Source organism: Mustela lutreola, chromosome 4, assembly GCF_030435805.1.
Source record: "Mustela lutreola isolate mMusLut2 chromosome 4, mMusLut2.pri, whole genome shotgun sequence".
Classification (NCBI taxonomy): Eukaryota; Metazoa; Chordata; class Mammalia; order Carnivora; family Mustelidae; genus Mustela; species Mustela lutreola.
In genome coordinates, this window is record NC_081293.1 from 151,591,131 (window position 1) to 151,608,861 (window position 17,731).

The window sequence follows — 17,731 nt, forward strand, 5'->3', positions numbered from 1 at the left end:
AGTCCCTCCCTGCCTCCCTCTCACTCAAACACTGTCCTGGGACAGACAAGCTCCAGGCGCTCTGCCCGCCCTTTCTGGCTTCTCAGACTTGGGAAAATGCCACCTCCCCGCCATCCAGGTGTCCCAGCTTCAGTCAAGTCCTCTGGGAATTAGTGTGTTCCTCACCTGGTCACACCCAGGGGACCCGCACATTGCCTTCAAGACCTGCCATTCTTATACGGACACCAAAGATAAATACGTGCTGATCTCACCTCAGAACTGCCCCCTGCTCTTATCTCCAGATTTCTACTGTTCTCAGTTTTAATCCAGCCAAATACCACCATAAAAATAGTGTCAGTCATTGTCATTTGATATAACTGTATTTAGAGCCTCTTAGGAACTTTACACTTGGCTTTTTCCACTTCCCTGACCCAAGGCTCTCCTGGGCTCCTGGCTGTACTTTTAAGAGATTCAAGTCTGCCTGAAGTCTGCAAGACTTCTTTCCATCCACTCACTGCCACCTACACCTGTATTTCCTTCACTTCAGTCAAGGAAACCATTCCTCAGCAAGGGCTGAGAAGTTATCATCAATCACTATCTTCACAATTTACGAAATAGAAAATCATCTCTGTCACCACCACCACCAAAAATAAGACAACCATTTAAATGCCTTTAATCCCAAATCTTTTCCTATTTATATCTTATGGAATACAAACATTTTGGGAAATGTGTTGGGAAGTAGCACAGAACACTGGTTAAGAACTCCAGATTTTAATCACTATTCTACTATCCCTACCTAGAAGAACTGGCTACCACACATTTCTCTGAACCACGCATTTCTCTGAACCTCCGTCTTCTCAGTTGTGATCTGGAGATACCACCTTCCTGATGGATTCTGTTACATGCTGATGTACGTAAATCACATAACACAGAGCCTGGCACATAGCACGTGCTCAATATGTCCACTGGGTTTCGGCCAGAACAATGTCATTTTCTGATAAAAGGAACAGTTCTAGATCATACAAAGTGCTACACAGAAATTTTATTTCTTTACCTTCCCTCTTCTCTAGCTATTTTTGGACTAGCTTGAGAGCCTGACTGCTCTGCTCTCACCAGAAAGCTCCCTTATGTGAATAACAAAACTTTCCACACCCTTCTAATGGATAGTGGCATCATCAACTTCAACACTAAATCAGATTTTGGGTGACAGATCCATCTTATCTATGCTGGGCGGCCACAACACTTACAATAGGCATGTATTATTTTAATACTCAAAACTGCAATTTTTTTTTAAATTAAGCTATAACTTCTCTTGTCTGGCCTGTAGAATTTTGTTCATTTTTAAAAAGGGGTACCTTGAGGCACCTGGGTGGTTCAGTCGGTTAAGCGTCCAACTCTTGATTTCAGCTCAGGTCAGGATTTCAGGATTGTGGGTTCGAGCCTCACCTCCAGCACTGTGCTCAGTGGGGAGTCTGTTTGAGATTCTCTCTTCCTCTCTTTGTCCCTTACCCTCCCTCCAAAAAAAATATATAAAATCTAAAAAAAAAAAAGAAAGTAAGAAAAAAAGGAAGAAAGGGAGGGAGGAAGGGAAGAATGTCTTTAAGAGTGTATGCAAAGAAACCGAATTCATTGTAAGGTCTCACCTTACAATTGATCATTCATGACACCATGTGCCTAGAAGATGAATCATCATCTTTTCAGGAACCAACTGTAGAATATACCCAAAGACACTTACCTGGACTCAGAAACTGGTCTTCTGTGAGTACATCTCCAAGGGTGACAGATAAAAACTGGTACTTGGGTCTCTGCCAGCACCAGAATCTCTTCTTTTTGGTCACCAGACTTAGAAGTTGTAACTTATCAGAGTCATTCAAGTTTGATACTGCAATCAGGTTACCTCCGGCATCAACTTCTTTAAGAAAATTCCTCGTTGCTTTGGCAAACATTATGAGAGCTCCAGATTACCTGGATAAAAAATCAAAGTTACCCCACAAATTAAACAAGAAGTTATTATTTCATTTATTTTTTTCTAAAACTGCCTTATTTTTCCTTTGTGTCAATCACTATATATTAAAGAATACCTTCTCCTTAGAAAACTCTCTAGTGGGGGTTCAGTTGATGACAAAGAAATCAAACAGAAATACTGAAAGAGACTCTGTATGTTTGGATAGGCCAAGTTACGCTTCTGACATAAAGAACCTCCAAATATTCGTGGCTTATACCAAGAAAGGTTTATTTACTGGTCACTATATCTGGTAGTGAGGACAGGAGAGCTTTTCTCATCATAGTCATTCAGTGATCCAGACTGAAGGGGCAGCCACCATCCAACATGACGGGTTCTGGAAAGTCTCACACCAGCAATTAAATGCTCTGGCCCAAAACTAACACACGTCATGTCCACTCAAAATTTGCCAGACTGGTCATGCCTCAGCTAGCCAGAATGGTCAGGAAATACAATGGTACCATGTATCTAATAGGTAGAGATCTGAGGATATTTGTTGACCAACAGACTACCCTAATTTATAACATACAAAGATATGACCACTTTTTTTAAAGGGTCAACGTGCTTTTTCTCCACACTGTGTGATTTCCCCTATTCACAAAGGCCAAGGAACTATTGCTTTTTAATCCAGAAATGAAGACCCAGTCACTCCTCAGCTGGAGGGAAAAAGAAGAAACACATTGGCAGATATAAAACCGTGCATTAGGTGGAAGAGGTATAGACTGTTCAATAAATGGTGTTAGAAGAATTGGCTAATCATCTGGAAAAAATAAAGCCAGATTCCTATCTTATGCCGTACACAAGACTGAATTCTTAATGGATTAGAAGGGTTTGAGGAAAAAATGAAACCATAAAAGTACCAGAAAAAATGCAGACAAATATTTTTTTCAATTGTAGGATGAGAAAAGCCTTTAGGAAGACAAATGGCAAACTGAGAAAATACTCTTAATATTTATAATGAAGAACGAGAATACTTAATATATACAAAAATCTTTTACAAGTTGTTTTTTTAAAATACTGTAGTAGAAACATGGGCAAAGGTTATAACAATTCTCGATATATAAACTGCCCCCAGCCTATACACATACAAATATATACATATGTGCAAACACACAAGTACACCCATATATAGTCATTACTCAAAAGCACAAATGAAATAAGATTTTTTAAAAATTATCCACGGTCAAAGGTTAAAATATCTAATGGACAACAAATGTGTGTCATTTGTATTTCTATCCTGGTATCTGGCAGCCACATAGGTATAAAATCACACAGTTTGAGAGCTGGGAATAGTCTCAGACATAAACTAGTTCAACCCCTTTGCTTTACGTTTCTGTTTGTTTCTGTTTTTTAACTTACTTTTTATGCTTTTAAATTTTTTTATCTATTTAAATTCAATTAATTAACTTATAATGTACTATTGGTTTCAGAGGTAGAGGTCAGTGATTCATCAGTCTTATAAAACACCCAGGGCTCATGCTAGCATGTGCCCTCAATGCCCATCACCATTTACTCCATCCCTCCACCCACCTTCTCTCCAGCAACCCTCAGTTTGTTTCCTATAGCTAAGCATTTCTTATGGTTTGTCTCCCTCTCTAATTACATCTTATTTTATTTTGTGCTCCCTTTCACTATGATCCGGTTTTGTTTCTTAAATTCCACGTATGAGTGAAATCATCATAACAGTCCTTCTTTGACCGACTTAGTTCACTTAGCCTAACACTCTCTAGTTCTATCCATGTCATTTTTGATGGCTGAATAATATTCCATTGTGTGTGTGTATATATATATATATATATACATCTTCTTTACCCATTCATCTGTTGAAGGACATCTGGGCTCTTCCCATAGTTTGGCTATTGTGGACATTTCTGTTATAAACACTGGGGTGCACATGATCCTAAGGATCACTGCTTATATTTTTTGGGTAAATGCCTAGTAATGCAATTGCTGGGTCATAAGGTAGTCTATTTTTAACTCTTTGAGGAACCTCCATACTGTTTTCCAGAGCGGCTGTACCAGTTTGCATTCCCAACAGTCTAAGAGGTTCCCCTTTCTCCACATCCTCACCAACATCTGCTGTTTCCTGACTTGCTAATTTTATCCATTCTGACTGGTGTGAGGTCCTATCTCATTGTGGTTTTAATTTGTCTCGGATGCTGGGTCATGTTAAGCATTTTAAGAACAAATATTGTTAAAATGTCTATGCTACCCAGAGTAATCTACCCATTCAATGCAATCCCTAACAAAATAGTATCAACATTTTTCACAGAGCTGGAACAAATAATCTTAAAATTTGTTTGGAATGACAAAAGACTCCAAATAGCCAAAGGAATGTTGAAAAAGAAAATCAAAGCTGATAATATCACAATGCCGGACTTTAAGCTCTATTAGAAAGCTGTAATCATCAAGACAGTATGGTACTGGCAAAAAAAACAGGCACACAGATCAATGGAACACAATAGAGAACCCAGAAATGGACCCTCACCTCTGTGGTCAACTAATCTTCAACAAAGCAGGAAACAATGTCCAATGGAAAAAAGATAGTCTCTCCAGCAAATGGTTTTGGGAAAATTGGACAGCCACATGCAGAAAAGTGAATCTGAACCATTTTCTTACTCCATACACAAAAATAAATTCAAAATGGATAGAAGACCTAGGTATAATACAGGATTTCATCAGAATCCTATAGGAGCACATTGGCAGCAACCTCTTTGACCTTTGCCATAGCAACTTCTTGCTAGACACGTCTTCAAAGGCAAGTAAAAAAAAAAGCAAAAATGAACTACTGGGTCTTCATCAAGATAAAAAGCTTTTGCACAGCAAAGGAAACAGTCAACAAAATCAAAAGACAGCCACTGAATGGGAGAAAATATTTGCAAATGCCCTATCAGATAAAGGGCTAGTAACCAAAATCTATAAAGAACTTATCAAACTCAGCACCCAGAAAGCAAATAATGCATTCAAGAAATGGGCAGAAGAAATGAACAGATATCTCTCCAAAGAAGACATAGAAATGGCCAAAAGGCACAACCCACTTGCTTTAACACAAAGTTCCTCTAGTATATCAGAAAACATTGGTCTTACCTATCACTAGTTCTTCTCTAAAGTGCCTTTTCTTAGATTACTCTGTGGCTACCTAACCCTATTCCTGTATATTAACAATAAGAATAAACATTTAAGGAAGGGATGCTAAAACACAAAAAGTTCCTTATTTATTTGAGCGAGAGTGCTCGTGTGCAAGCGCAGAGGGAAAGGCAGAAGGGGAGGAAAGGGAGAGCGAATCTGAAGCCGACTGCACACCAAGGACAGAGCCCGATACAGGGCTCAATCCCAGGACGTCAAGGTCATGACCTAAGCTGAAACCAAATGTCAGAAGCTCAACTGACTGAGCCACCCAGGCATCCCTAAAAACTTCCTTTCTGATCAACAGTGAACTGTAAAGAAGGGGAATTATGTATGCTCAAACTCTCAACTCTAATGCATCTCTCACTATACTAAGTTTCTTGCATGTGATGGAGCCCTCATTCATTTATCAACACACTTACTGTATCATTAATTATCTTTAAGTACCTACTATACACAGGTACTGTATTTAAGAGCTTAGGATACGGATATGAAAAGTTGTCTCTATACAGATAGCCAACAGACACATGAAAAGATGCTCAACATCACTCATCATTAGGAAAATGCAAATCAAAACTATGAGATATCACCTCACACCAGTGAGAATGGCTAGAATCAAAAAGAGAAAAAAACAACAACAAGCGCTGATGAGGATGTGGAGACAAAGGAACCCCCATGCACTGTTGGTAGGAATGTAAATTGGCATAGATTTCATGGAAAAGAGTATGGAGGTTGCACAAAAAATTAACAAGAGAAATACCGAACAACCCAGTAAACCCACTAGTGGATATTTACCCAAAGAAAACAAAAGACTAATTTGGAAAGATATATGCAACTCTGTGTTTATTGCAGCATTACCTACAATAGCCAAGACATGGAAGCAACCCAGGTATCCACCGACAAAGCAGATAAAGACAAAGTGGTATATTTCTGCAGTGGATATTACTTAGCCATAAAAATGAATGAAATCTTGCCATTTGCAACAACACGGATGCTAAGTGAAGTCAGGCAAAGACAAATATCATATGAATATAAAGTACGAATTCAAATATTATATGAATATATGGAATAGGAAAAAAAAAACCAAAATAAATGAACAAGCAAAAGCAGAAACAGATAAATACAGAGAACAAACTGAGGGTGGCCAGAGAGGTGCGGTAGGAGGATGGGTGAAGGGGAGTAGATGGTGCAGCCTTCCAGTGACGGAATAAATCCCAAAGATGAAAGGTACAGCATAGAGAATATAGTCAACAAATCTGCAATAACCTTGTAGGGTGGAACAGAATAGAAAACCCAGAAACAGACCCACAACTATATGGTCATTTAATCGACAAATCAGTAAACAATATCCAATAGAAAAAAAGACAGCCTCCTCAACAACTGGTGCTGGGAAAACCAGACAACAACATGCAAACAAATGAAACTGGACTACTTCCTTACACCATACACAAAAATAAGTCCAAAATGGATGAAAGACCTAAATGTGAGACTGGAAACCAACAAAATCCTAAACGAGAATACAGACAGCAACATCTTTGACCTCGGCCACAGAATCTTCTTACTGGACATATCTTCAAAGGCAAGGGAAACAAAAGCAAAAATGAACCACTTGATTTTCATCAAGATAAAAAGCTTCTGTACAGGGGCAGTGGGTGGCTCAGTGGGTTAAAGCCTCTGCCTTTGGCTCAGGTCATGATCCCAAGGTCCTGGGATCAAGCCCCACATCAGGCTCTCTGCTCAGCAGGGAGCCTGCTTCCTCCCCTCTCTCTGCCTGCCTCTCTGCCTACTTGTGATCTCTGTCAAATAAATAAATAAACTCTTTAAAAACAAATCTTCTGCACAGTGAAGGAAACAGTCAACAAAACTAAAAGGCAGCCTGTGGAATGGGAGAATATATTTGCAAACAGCATATCTGATAAAGGGTTAGTATCCAAAAATCTATAAAGAACTTATTAAACTCAACACCCCCAAAAACAAATGATCCAGTAAAGAAATGGGAAGAAGATATGAATAGACATTTTTCCAAAGAAGACAACCAAACAGCCAACACATGAGAAGAAGCTCAACCTCACTCACCATCAGGGAAATCCAAATTGAAACCATGATGAGACACCATCTCACAGCTGTCAGAATAGCTTAACACAGGAAACAACAGAGGTTGGCGATGTTGTGGAGAAAGGAGGGCCCTCTTACAGTGTTGGTAGGGATGCAAGCTGTGGAACAGTACGGAGTCTCCTCAGGAAGTTAAAAATAGAACTACCCTACGATCCAGCAATTGCACTAGTAGGTATTTACCCAAAGGATACAAAAATATAGATTTGAATGGGTACATGTACCCCAGTGTTTATAGCAGCATTGCCAACAATAGCCAAACTATGGAGAGAACCCCAATGTCCACTGACTGAAGAATGGATAAAGAAAAGGTGGTGTGTATACACACACACACACACACACACACACACACACACAGGAATATTACTCAGTCATCAAAAAGAATGAAATCTTGTCACTTGCAGCAACATGGATGGAGCTACAGGGTATTATGCTAAGTGAAATATATCAGCCTGAGAAAGAAATACCATATGATCTCATTCTTATGTGGAATTTAAGAAACAAAACAGATGACCATATGGAGTGGGGAGGAAGGAAAGAGGGGAACAAACCATAAGAGACTTAAAGATAGAGAACAAACTGAGGGTTGAACAGAGGGAGGTGGGGGGTGGGCTAAATGGGTGGTGGGTATTCAGGAGGACATTTGCTGTGATGAGCACTGGGTGCTGTGTATAAATGATGAATCACTGAATTCTACTCTGAAACCAATACAGTACTATATGTTAACTAAAATTTTAAAAGAAATTAAAAACCAAAAATATTGTGTGTCGACTATACTTCAATAAATATATAAAAAGTAGTCTCTCTTCTTACTGAGTGGCTAGTTGGGTGGCCAGATAGAGAAATAAACAATTGTGTCAATATCTAGCATAAAACCTAAGTTGTTACAAAAAATGAACCAAAAAAGGGGCATCTAAATTCAACTGGAGAGAAGTACAGCGTCAGAGAAATCTTCCTAAAGTAAGCAGTGTCCCAGCTGCATTTTGTGGGCTCAGCAGAAGTAAGCCAGCAGAGGAGCGCTATAGGGGTGCTCCAGCAGAAGTGTAGCAATGACAAAAGCCCAGCACATGCAGGAGGTGTCGGAAGTGTTGGGGAGATCATGCATGGCAAGCTCCAGATGGTCCACAAGACCTCATTTTGTGTTAATATGCCCATTGTCCCTTCTTTGCTTCGAGACTAGTTCCTGCTTCGGTTCTGGAGTGGGGAAGGGCAAAGCACAGGCCTCAGTCCCAGCCCTACAAGCCATGCCTCCCCTGCCGGGGGCCGGGGCAGCAGGAATCTTCAGGGGGAGGGGTTGTATAGAGAGTGATGCAATCAAAGTGGTCACTTAGCATGATGTTCTGGAAGCAAAATTGGAAACCAGCTGGAAGGAAACAAGATTAGACATAGACGACAAATGGTTATACTGAACTATGTCACAGGGCTAAGGATGGAAAAGATGACTGAGTGGTTTCCCCAGAACTCTGGCCAAATGTGAGAGTGGTGTTGGAAGAGACTCCCCAGGATGGTCTACAGGTGTCTCAGGTGTGGGCTGGTGGATGAGCTACAGATAGGGAATTCAGGAGGAAGCAGACTGGTGGCAGGCAGAAGACAGTACCTGCTGTAAGTGTATCTAGGAGAGCATACAAGTTTTATTTGGCCAAACATGGGGAAAGAAACTGTAACAAAATAAGGTCTTCCCAACGACCTGTGGAAACCGTCCAAGTGAAAAGCCCCCACAGATTCTTCCTCAGCATCCCACTGGTAACAGATTCTCTCTCTCTCTCTCTCTTTTTTTTTTAAGATTTTATTTATTTATTTGAGAGAGTACAAGCACGGAGAGCAGCAGGAAAGGGAGAAGCAGGCTCCTCACTGAGTGGGAAGCCCAATGCAAGGCTCGATCCCAGGACCCTGGGATCATGACCTGAGCGGAAGGCAGACACTTAACTGACTGAGCCACCTAGGTGCCCCAGAACCTCCTTTTATGGTTTCTGTTCTTTTCGGGGACTACCTGAGAGGGACGTCACTAATTTCCCTTCAGATCAAACAAGCTTCTGAAGAAGTTAGATCAGACTTGCCATTAAAAAAAAACAAAGCCCATCTGTTGTGGGTGGCAAAGCCTTTGTAATGACACTAATCCTCCCCACAGGAATTAGAGGATAAAGAAAGGGAACTCCTAAATTAATTTTTAATTTTTTTCCAATTACCATCAGACACAGACAATTTGCCTTTTTTTTTTTTTTTTAAAGATTTTATTTATTTATTTGACAGAGATCACAAGTACGCAGCCACCCAGGTGCCCCGACAATTTCCCTTCTTGAGAGGGCAGTTTGCTTTAGGAAGAGTTAACTCGGGTGGCTACCGCTTTACAGGTTTTTAATAGAATCAGGCTTATTTAGGAGCACCTGGGTGGCTCAGTGGGTTAAAGCCTCTGCCTTTGTCCTCGGGTCCTGGGATGGAGCCCCACATTGGGCTCTCTGCTTGGTGGGGAGCCTGCTTCCTCCTCTCTTTGCCTGCCTCTCTGTCTACTTGTGATCTCTGTCAAATAAATAAAATCTTTTAAAAAAGATCAGGCTTAAATAAATAAAATCTTTTTTAAAAAATCAGGCTTATTTAATCAAGGAACTCGGTATATTCCTGTGAAGTTAAAGTTAGAGGTTTCTTTTATATTATGATGTTTGAATACATAATACATTACATGGCTCAAATATCTAAAATGTGTGGAAAAAAAAAATACACACTGAGAAATCCCATTCCTACCCAGGTCCCACCTTCCCTTTCCAAGGCTCTCTTCTGCAGGTATATTACCTTGGTGTTTCTTTATACAAATGGAAGTTCAAAGGAGTCTGCACACTCTTCTGCAGGTTACTTTTTGTCATGTAACAACATCCCAGAGATCTTCCCATGTTAGTACCTTCATCTTTGCAGCTGCATAATACTCCACTTTACTTGGCAGTGCCACTGTTTGTCCTACATTGCCATTCCTACATTTTTTATTATAAAAAATGCCACACTAAATGCTTTTGAATATATGTCTTCCTCATAGATGGGTAAGAGAACCTGAAAGAAGATTCCTACAAGAGAGCTAGGGGTGCCCCAATGGCTCAGTTGGTTAAGCAACTGCCTTTGGCTCAGAGCATGCATTGCCAGGTCCTGATATCAAGCCCTGAGTCAGGCTCCTTGCCTAGCAGGGAGTCTGCTTCTCTCTCTCTTTCTCTCCCTCTGCCCCTCCCCATTGCTTGTTCTCTCTCTCGCAAATAAAGTCTTAAAAAAAACAAAAGAAAGAAATTCTTAAAAAAGAAAAAAAAAGAGCGAGAGAGAGAGATTGTTAGACCAATGGGTAAATAACATCTAGAATTTTAGGGGTTGTACCATTTTTCAGTCTCACCAAAAAGGTATGAAAAATCTCAGCAACAAAGTCTGCTATCAAACTTTTGTGTTTTGTCAGTCTTGTAGGTGAGAAATGGTATCTCTTAGGGTATGTTATTTTAACATAAATCGAGTATCTTTTGTTTAAAGATTTTTGTTGTTGTTGTTTAAAGATTTTCTATTTCTTTTAACTGTTTTTGTCCTCGGTCCATTTTCTTTTGGTTTTGTCTTTATTCCTAGGAGCTTTTGACAAAGAGATCAGCTCAAATATAGGCTAGAAATTTAATACAACAGTGTATCATGTGGCATTGGAAGACAGTAAGTCACCATACCATTCTCAACGACCTAAAGTAACTGTCGAGCCGGGAAAGATTAAATAATATACCAAGGGCCAACTAAAGGGTCTAGAACCCAATTTGCCTGACACAGACAAGCACAAGAAAATCTCAGTTAACAGTAAGTCAGACATCAGATACAAATTTCCAGTGTGTTCCAATCTGGAAGTAGACACAAATGACCTCATGAGAGATCTAGCTCCAACTGCTTATGGCCTTAAAAAAAAAAAAAAAAAAAATCCCTTGCATTTCACAGCTGTATCACAGATCTCCACTCTCACACGTGGCCTTAAGAATCCCATTAATGGGACGCCTGGGTGGCTCAGTGGGTTAAGCCGCTGCCTTCGGCTCAGGTCATGATTCCAGGGTCCTGGGATCGAGTCCCACATCGGGCTCCTTGCTCGGCGGGGAGCCTGCTTCTCTCGTCGCTGCCTCTGCCTGCCTCTCTGCCTGCTTGTGTGTACTCTCTCTCTCTATCTCTGGCAAATAAATAAAAAAAAAAAAAATCTTTAAAAAAGAATCCCATTAGCTTGGTGGGGTTAAACAGGTGATGGGGATGGGATTAAGGAGCACACTCCCCGTGATGAGCACCGGGTGTTGCATGGAAGTGCTGATCACTAAACAGTACACCTGAAACTGATATTACCCTGGCTCTTAACCCACCTACGTGGGTTTGGTCGTTTGAAGCAATTAGAACTCGAAGCAATTAGAACTCAGGAGGTCAAAGGAAATAAGGTGAAGATATGTAAGTTTACGTCAGACTCCTGGACAACAGATCTCAAAGGAAGAGACTAAGAAAGCAAGACAATGCCAAGTCAGAAAAGCACACAGCCAACTGGGGCCACGCAGGAACCCTAAAAACAGGTGCCAAGGTGAAGACTGTGTAAGAATATACTATACTTAGCATCCATTCTTAATGGTTCTGCCTGACAGAATTAGCAAATCCTTGAGTTGTGAAGAACTCAGTTGTTCCTCACACCCAATTCAGGATTCTTCTCTGCAGCAGCTCTGGTGGGTCACTGGTCCTCTACTTGACTAGTTCTGGGCAAGAAACCTCAACATCAAAATACACTAAAGAGAAACAACTGTATGGTATGTGCAGTGTGCCAGACACTGGGCTAAATTCCTATTACCCATTTCCTCATTTAATCTGCACAACAACCGTGAGTAGGCATTTTACAGATGTGGAAGTTTGAAGATGTTAAGTAAGTTGCCCAAATCACGAGAGGGGGATAAAAAAAAAAAAACAGCCCGACACCCGCAAGCTGGCCCAGTACTATCAGCTAACCCTAGTGTTGCTAGGCAATGGCCCAGCATTCTCCTGGTGAACACGAACAATGTCTCAGAACAGCAACATCAGGCAAGGCCACTCTGCCGTCATGATAAATTAAGACAAAAACAAGACCCCTCATAATCTCATCTGACCTCAGACAAATATGAACATTGTCCAAATCACAAAAACAACCAGACATCCCCTCCCCCTCCACACACACACACAACCACCATCATCACCACCAGTCCTGGCTAGTGAGTGACTGCTGCTTCTTGGTCAACCACAGCTTTCACCTCACTGCAGCCTTCCTTTGAAGATACTCAAATAGAATTCTCCCCCTTCCAGACAGCATCCAATCCTGAGCAAAGTCCTGTTTCCTTTAACTCTCCCCATAACCACCAAGCTAAATGCTGTAACTTCTTTCTAACACTGACTTACTGAGACGCCCCATGGTGTGAGGTCTCCCTTGCCACAACAAGCAACAAATCCAACTTTTCCAACTCTACATGCATTTCCGGAGGTCCCTGGAGGGCACTGCTGTTATGCAGAGAATTAGAGTGAAGGTTCCAATGGAGGTCCACCTGCCTCCAAAACTTAAGCCCTTGGCCACACAACTTTGCAGATTTCTCAGTCAGCTTTTTAAAATTTGGGCTGCATATGATTCATTTCATAAAATAAGAAGGTATGCTCAATAGGATAGACTTCAGTTTTAGTGGAAGTGAAAATCACTTCCATGGAACACGGTTATGGGACACATGTCCTCACTACGCAGGGAAATTAGATGTTGCTGTACTTGCCTCAAAGTTAACGACTTCAGCACATTTTGAATTGTTTTTAATTTTCTAAATAACAACGTGAAGTTTAGTCTATTAAATTAAAACAGAGGTGTCATCCTTTTATATCTTCCATGCTCGAAGCCCAGTCAGTGCCTGAGCTCATTTTTATAATAAGACAAATTAAAGACAAGCTACTCCGTTACTTCTTTCTAAAATAAAAATCAGTATGTGAAATTTAAAAAAAAAAAAAATGATGGTCACAAGACCGGCTGAGCTTGAGCTTGAGAAAGGAGTTAGCATAAAGCGACAAAGTCTTTGGGAAGTGAGGTGGATAAGGGGAGGGACAGGGTTTCAGAATAGAGAACCTGCTGGTCCCCTTGAGGGATGAAACAGACCAAAAAGAAAAACACTTCTGGAAAATCCAAAACTTTGTCTCCAAGCAGGCGATCTATGGGGACAGTAGCTGGGAGCCTGGGCCCTATTTCTCAGATCTCTCTAACAGCCCGGGTTCCACTTCTCGCAGCTGTTCTCCTTTATAGGAAGAGCGCGTTGGTGATTTCGACAAATATCAAGTTACATTTCCTCAGCTGGATCTCCGGCCTCACATCACTTCTTTCATTCCACACTCTGTCTGCCCCCTGAGAGCTACGAGGCCGAGACATCCGTTCCTCCCCTCAAATCACTCTTTTGAACGCAGCCGGCGCTCCGCCAGGGATGTTTTAAAACATTCTACAACACACGCCTGTGCAGGAGCCGCCCCTCTCCGCTCGCTCTTCGGCGCAGATGCGAAGTGGGTCCCAGGGGGTCCGCACCTCCAGGCCTAAGTTGAGCCACACGAGCAGCTGTGATGTCATCCCGCCCCCTGCCGATGACCCCCAGGGGGCTTGGCCTTCTCCGCAGGCGTGGGGCCCAATTTTAGGCGATTGAGGGAACCGTTCCAGCCCAGAGACCCAAATCCCGTGGGCTCCGGCCTCTCCTTCCCTCACGCACGCCCCGCACGCTGGGAAAGCCTTTGCACAGCCCGGGGGAACCGGGAGGACAAAGAACGGCAGAGGGGTGGTGAACAGGGGGCGACAGAAGGTACCGGCCCTCGCGACAGCCCGAGAAGGAAGTGGCCGCGGGGAAGGGGGAAAGGGTAAGGGAAGGGGTGGCGGGGAGAGGGGCACGCGATGGGGCCCGCTGGCCGGGCGGCCGACCGACTCGTCTCCCTTCCGCGGGGGACGGCGGGGAGGGGGGTCCGGGAGAGAGAACGGGGCTCCCCGGGGTGGGCCGCCCGCCCAGGCGCGAGCCGGAGCCGCCGCACTCACCTGCCCGCGCCGTCGCCGCCGCGTCCCCGCAACCGCGCACTCGGCGCCCCGCGCCGGCCTACGGTTTTGAGCCCCGCGGGGCGGGCTGGGGGCGGGGGCTCGGCGGGAGGGGGCGGGCCGGAGGGACCTTTGCTCGGCGGCCGCCCCCTGCGCCGCGGCCCGCCAGCCCGACGGGACCGGGGTGCCGGGTCCAGCACAGCCGAGGCGGGGCGGGTGCGGCCGAGGCGGGGCGGGGTCTGCGGGCGGCGTCCCGGAGCCGGCGGGTCCCCTCTCTTTCGGTGACTCCGCCCACCCGGGTCGCTGACACCCCGGGGCTGGGCTTTGGCCAAAGTCCCCGCGCGCTTTTCGGGATCCGAGGCCTGGGGCGCACCGGGGACATGCCGGGGCCTCATCAGAGAAGTGGGCTCGGCCTCCCTCCCCGAGGCCTCCTCTCCCGCCCTCAGTACTGCCGGGCCGCGTCATCGAGAGTTGGGTGCCCCCTGGCACCGCGGCTTCATCGTTCCACCGGGCAAGTCTGGGGCTGCTCGAACCTGTGGGAGCCCCTGATGCCCGGGCCTGGGAGTGTCCGGATTGGTGGTGTGACCGCGCCCACACTAGTCCTGGCATTATTAATAATTCATGCAACTATATTCTAAGCTCCTCGAGGGCAGCGCCCGGCACCCCTCACTAGGTGCTTAGTTAATGAGTGAATCTGAGCGCAGTTGGTGCTGACTGACTTAAACACTCTATCCCTTCAGTCGGTATTTATAGCTCATCTTTTCTGAGCAGCACTCTGCTAAGCTGAGAACAATGAACGAGAAAAAATAAAATTCTGTCCTTGGCGAACTTGCATTCAGGAATGTTGAGTTTTGTTGCTACCTTCCACGGGGCAGGGAAAGAAGCAGGGCTTGGGCCGGGATTTGGGGGGGAGGGGGATGTTCTAAGTCTATCCCTCAAAGTTACCCCACTCTTGTATTTGTCTCAGGAAAGCCCTTCCTGACTATTCCCATTAAAAATACTGCCAGTCCATCAATCTGCTGGAACACTTCCCTAGTTTCTTGCCTGCTTTATTTTTCTCCTTTGCACCGACCACCATCTGAGAGACTATACTCGTCGCACTTACTTCATGTATTTTTCTCTTTCTTAGAATGTCAGTTCCACGAGGGTAAGGACTTATATCTGTTTTGTTCACTATACCCAGCACCTAGCATAGTAGCTGATGCATGATAGATCATAAATAATTGTTAAATTAAGTAATGCATCCTCCTGTTTGTTTTTCCAACTAGACCGTGGGGTCTTACTCATCTGTGCAACCATTAGTGGTGGCTGAATAAGTGAATACATAGAAATGGTTGCGGGGGGGGGGGGGTCCTCTGTCTTGCCAAACTAATAGGTATTAGAACACAAAAAGAATCACATTGCTGGCTTTTGAAAGAGAATTTTCATCCATGCTATCACTTCTCTGGGTTCATAAAATTGTATAGTGATGATTCTGACTTGTTATCAGACCTAGGCCCTTAACCTTAAGAACATCTTTATAAACAGCATGTTCACGAAGTCCCCGCCAACAAGCCCCAGCCCAGTCTAGATAGGTTAACGCTTCTGAGAGTGCTTGAGCTTTCTGTTGCAATGGTTACTTAGCGACTTCAAATTCTTTCCCTCTTTTTCTCCCATCCACTGCATTTCAGTTAAATGTCTGAGAATAGTAATAATATTAGCTACTGATATTTATATAGCACTCGCTAGTTACTATCACAAAGCATGGTTCTGAGTTCATTACATGCATCGACTGACTCATTTAAATCCTCACAGCAACTGAGTAGGAGTCTAAGTTATGAATGAGTAAATGGAGGCACAGGCCAGGAGCTTACAAAGCAGGGAAGTAACAGAGCTAGGGTGTAAACAGGTCATCTGACACCATCTGAGATACAACTGACATACGACATTGTGTATATTAAAGATATACAACACATTGATTTGATATACTTTCATATTGATGAAATTCATTAATGGGGTGAATGATATAAATGAACACATTAACGAACCAGCCCTGCATGGCTGCCATAACTACTTCTAGATCTTTGGGAGTCACTTTTGGAGACACCTGGACTCTTATAGATGGATAGGTACTGTGGAAGAGAAAGAACACACACCACCTTTGGATCAGACAAATTTGGGGCAAATCCAGCCTACCACTTACCAACTGAGTGGCGTTAAGCAAATTTTCAACTTCCTAGTTTAAAAAGTTACCTATAGTGTTGTCATGATATTAAAACATGAAAACATGAAACAAGATATTAAAACATGAAAACATGATATTAAAACATGAAAAACACTCAGCACATAGTAGACCATCAGTAAAAGTTAGTTTCCTTTTGTTTATTAATTACTTTCTAGTTAATGTCACTTTTAAGTTGAGGCTAAAATTTTTCACCTATGTACAATTTTGTCTTCCAGAGGAACATAGCTTCTAACATAAATTAACATAAAATTTGGCGCACATTGATATATATTTTTAAACTGATTTATCTCCCTGAATCCCAAAAGTGTTTTAACTGGAGACCTAATGCCAAAGCGTATTACCAATTACTGCTTTAAAATAAAAACCTTTATGGAGGGTTAAATACGGCTCAGAATGAACAGCCTATTTGGGGGGGGGGGGCTCAACCATCTCTTGTTCAATTGCAAGGTGTAGATATAGACAGGAGAAAACTAAAATTTACTTGGTGGCCAGCAAATGACCAACAAAAATTATCAAAATTTAAATCCTCAATGCAAATATTAATGGGGACAAATAAAGAAATGGAGTAATTTGGGGGTGCCTGGGTGACTCAGTCAGTTAAGTGTCTGCCTTTGGCTCAGCTCCTGATCTCAGGGGTCCTGCTCAGCAGGGAATCTGCTTCTCCCTCTCCCCCTGCTTGTGCAGTCTGTCTGTCTCTCTCAAATAAATAAAATATCTTTTAAAAAATAATTTGTTGTTCAAATTATAATTTACTACATGACAAACTACCTAAAACTTAATGACATCTCAGGATTTTGCAGGTCAGAATTTTGGGCAGGGCTCAGCTGAATGATTTCCTCAGTTCCATGTGGCCCTGACTGGGATCATGCAGTAGAATTTAGCTTGTGAAGGACCTAGTCTGGAGGGTCCAGGATGTCTTTACCCACACGTCAAATGCCTTGGCAGGGATGGCTAGAAGGCAGCACTCAGCTGGGATTATCAAGCAGACCCCCAACACGTGGCCTCTTTATTACAGTGGTCTTGGGGAAATCAGACTTCTTACATGGAGGCTCATGTCTCCAAAAGTGAGTGTTCCAGGAACCAAGGCAGTTCTATGACTTAACCCCTGAAGACCTGGCAAGCAACTTCCACAACATTCCATAGCTGAAGCCAGCCCAGATTAATAGAGAGAATTATACTCTACCTTTCAGTGGGAGAAAATGCAAAGAACTTCCAGACACCTTCGATCTCTCACACTTGTTTTTACGAAAGA

The 17,731-nt window shown here is 43.0% G+C and overlaps 1 protein-coding gene across 2 annotated transcripts in view; it reads right to left on the reverse strand.

Annotated features, from left to right (window-relative positions):
• Positions 1-14,396, reverse strand: part of GSDME (gasdermin E) — a 79,499-nt gene extending 65,103 nt beyond the window's left edge. The window contains exons 1-2 of one of the 2 annotated variants that reach the window (XM_059171377.1): positions 14,259-14,396; positions 1,715-1,944 (exon numbers count right to left, since the gene is read on the reverse strand). In XM_059171377.1, the coding sequence (XP_059027360.1) occupies positions 1,715-1,925 (211 nt within the window). In that variant the 5' untranslated portion in view covers positions 1,926-1,944; positions 14,259-14,396. The remainder of the gene's footprint in view (positions 1-1,714; positions 1,945-14,258) is intronic. The other variant, XM_059171376.1, reaches the window with a different exon arrangement.
• Between the last annotated feature and the right edge of the window lie 3,335 nt (positions 14,397-17,731).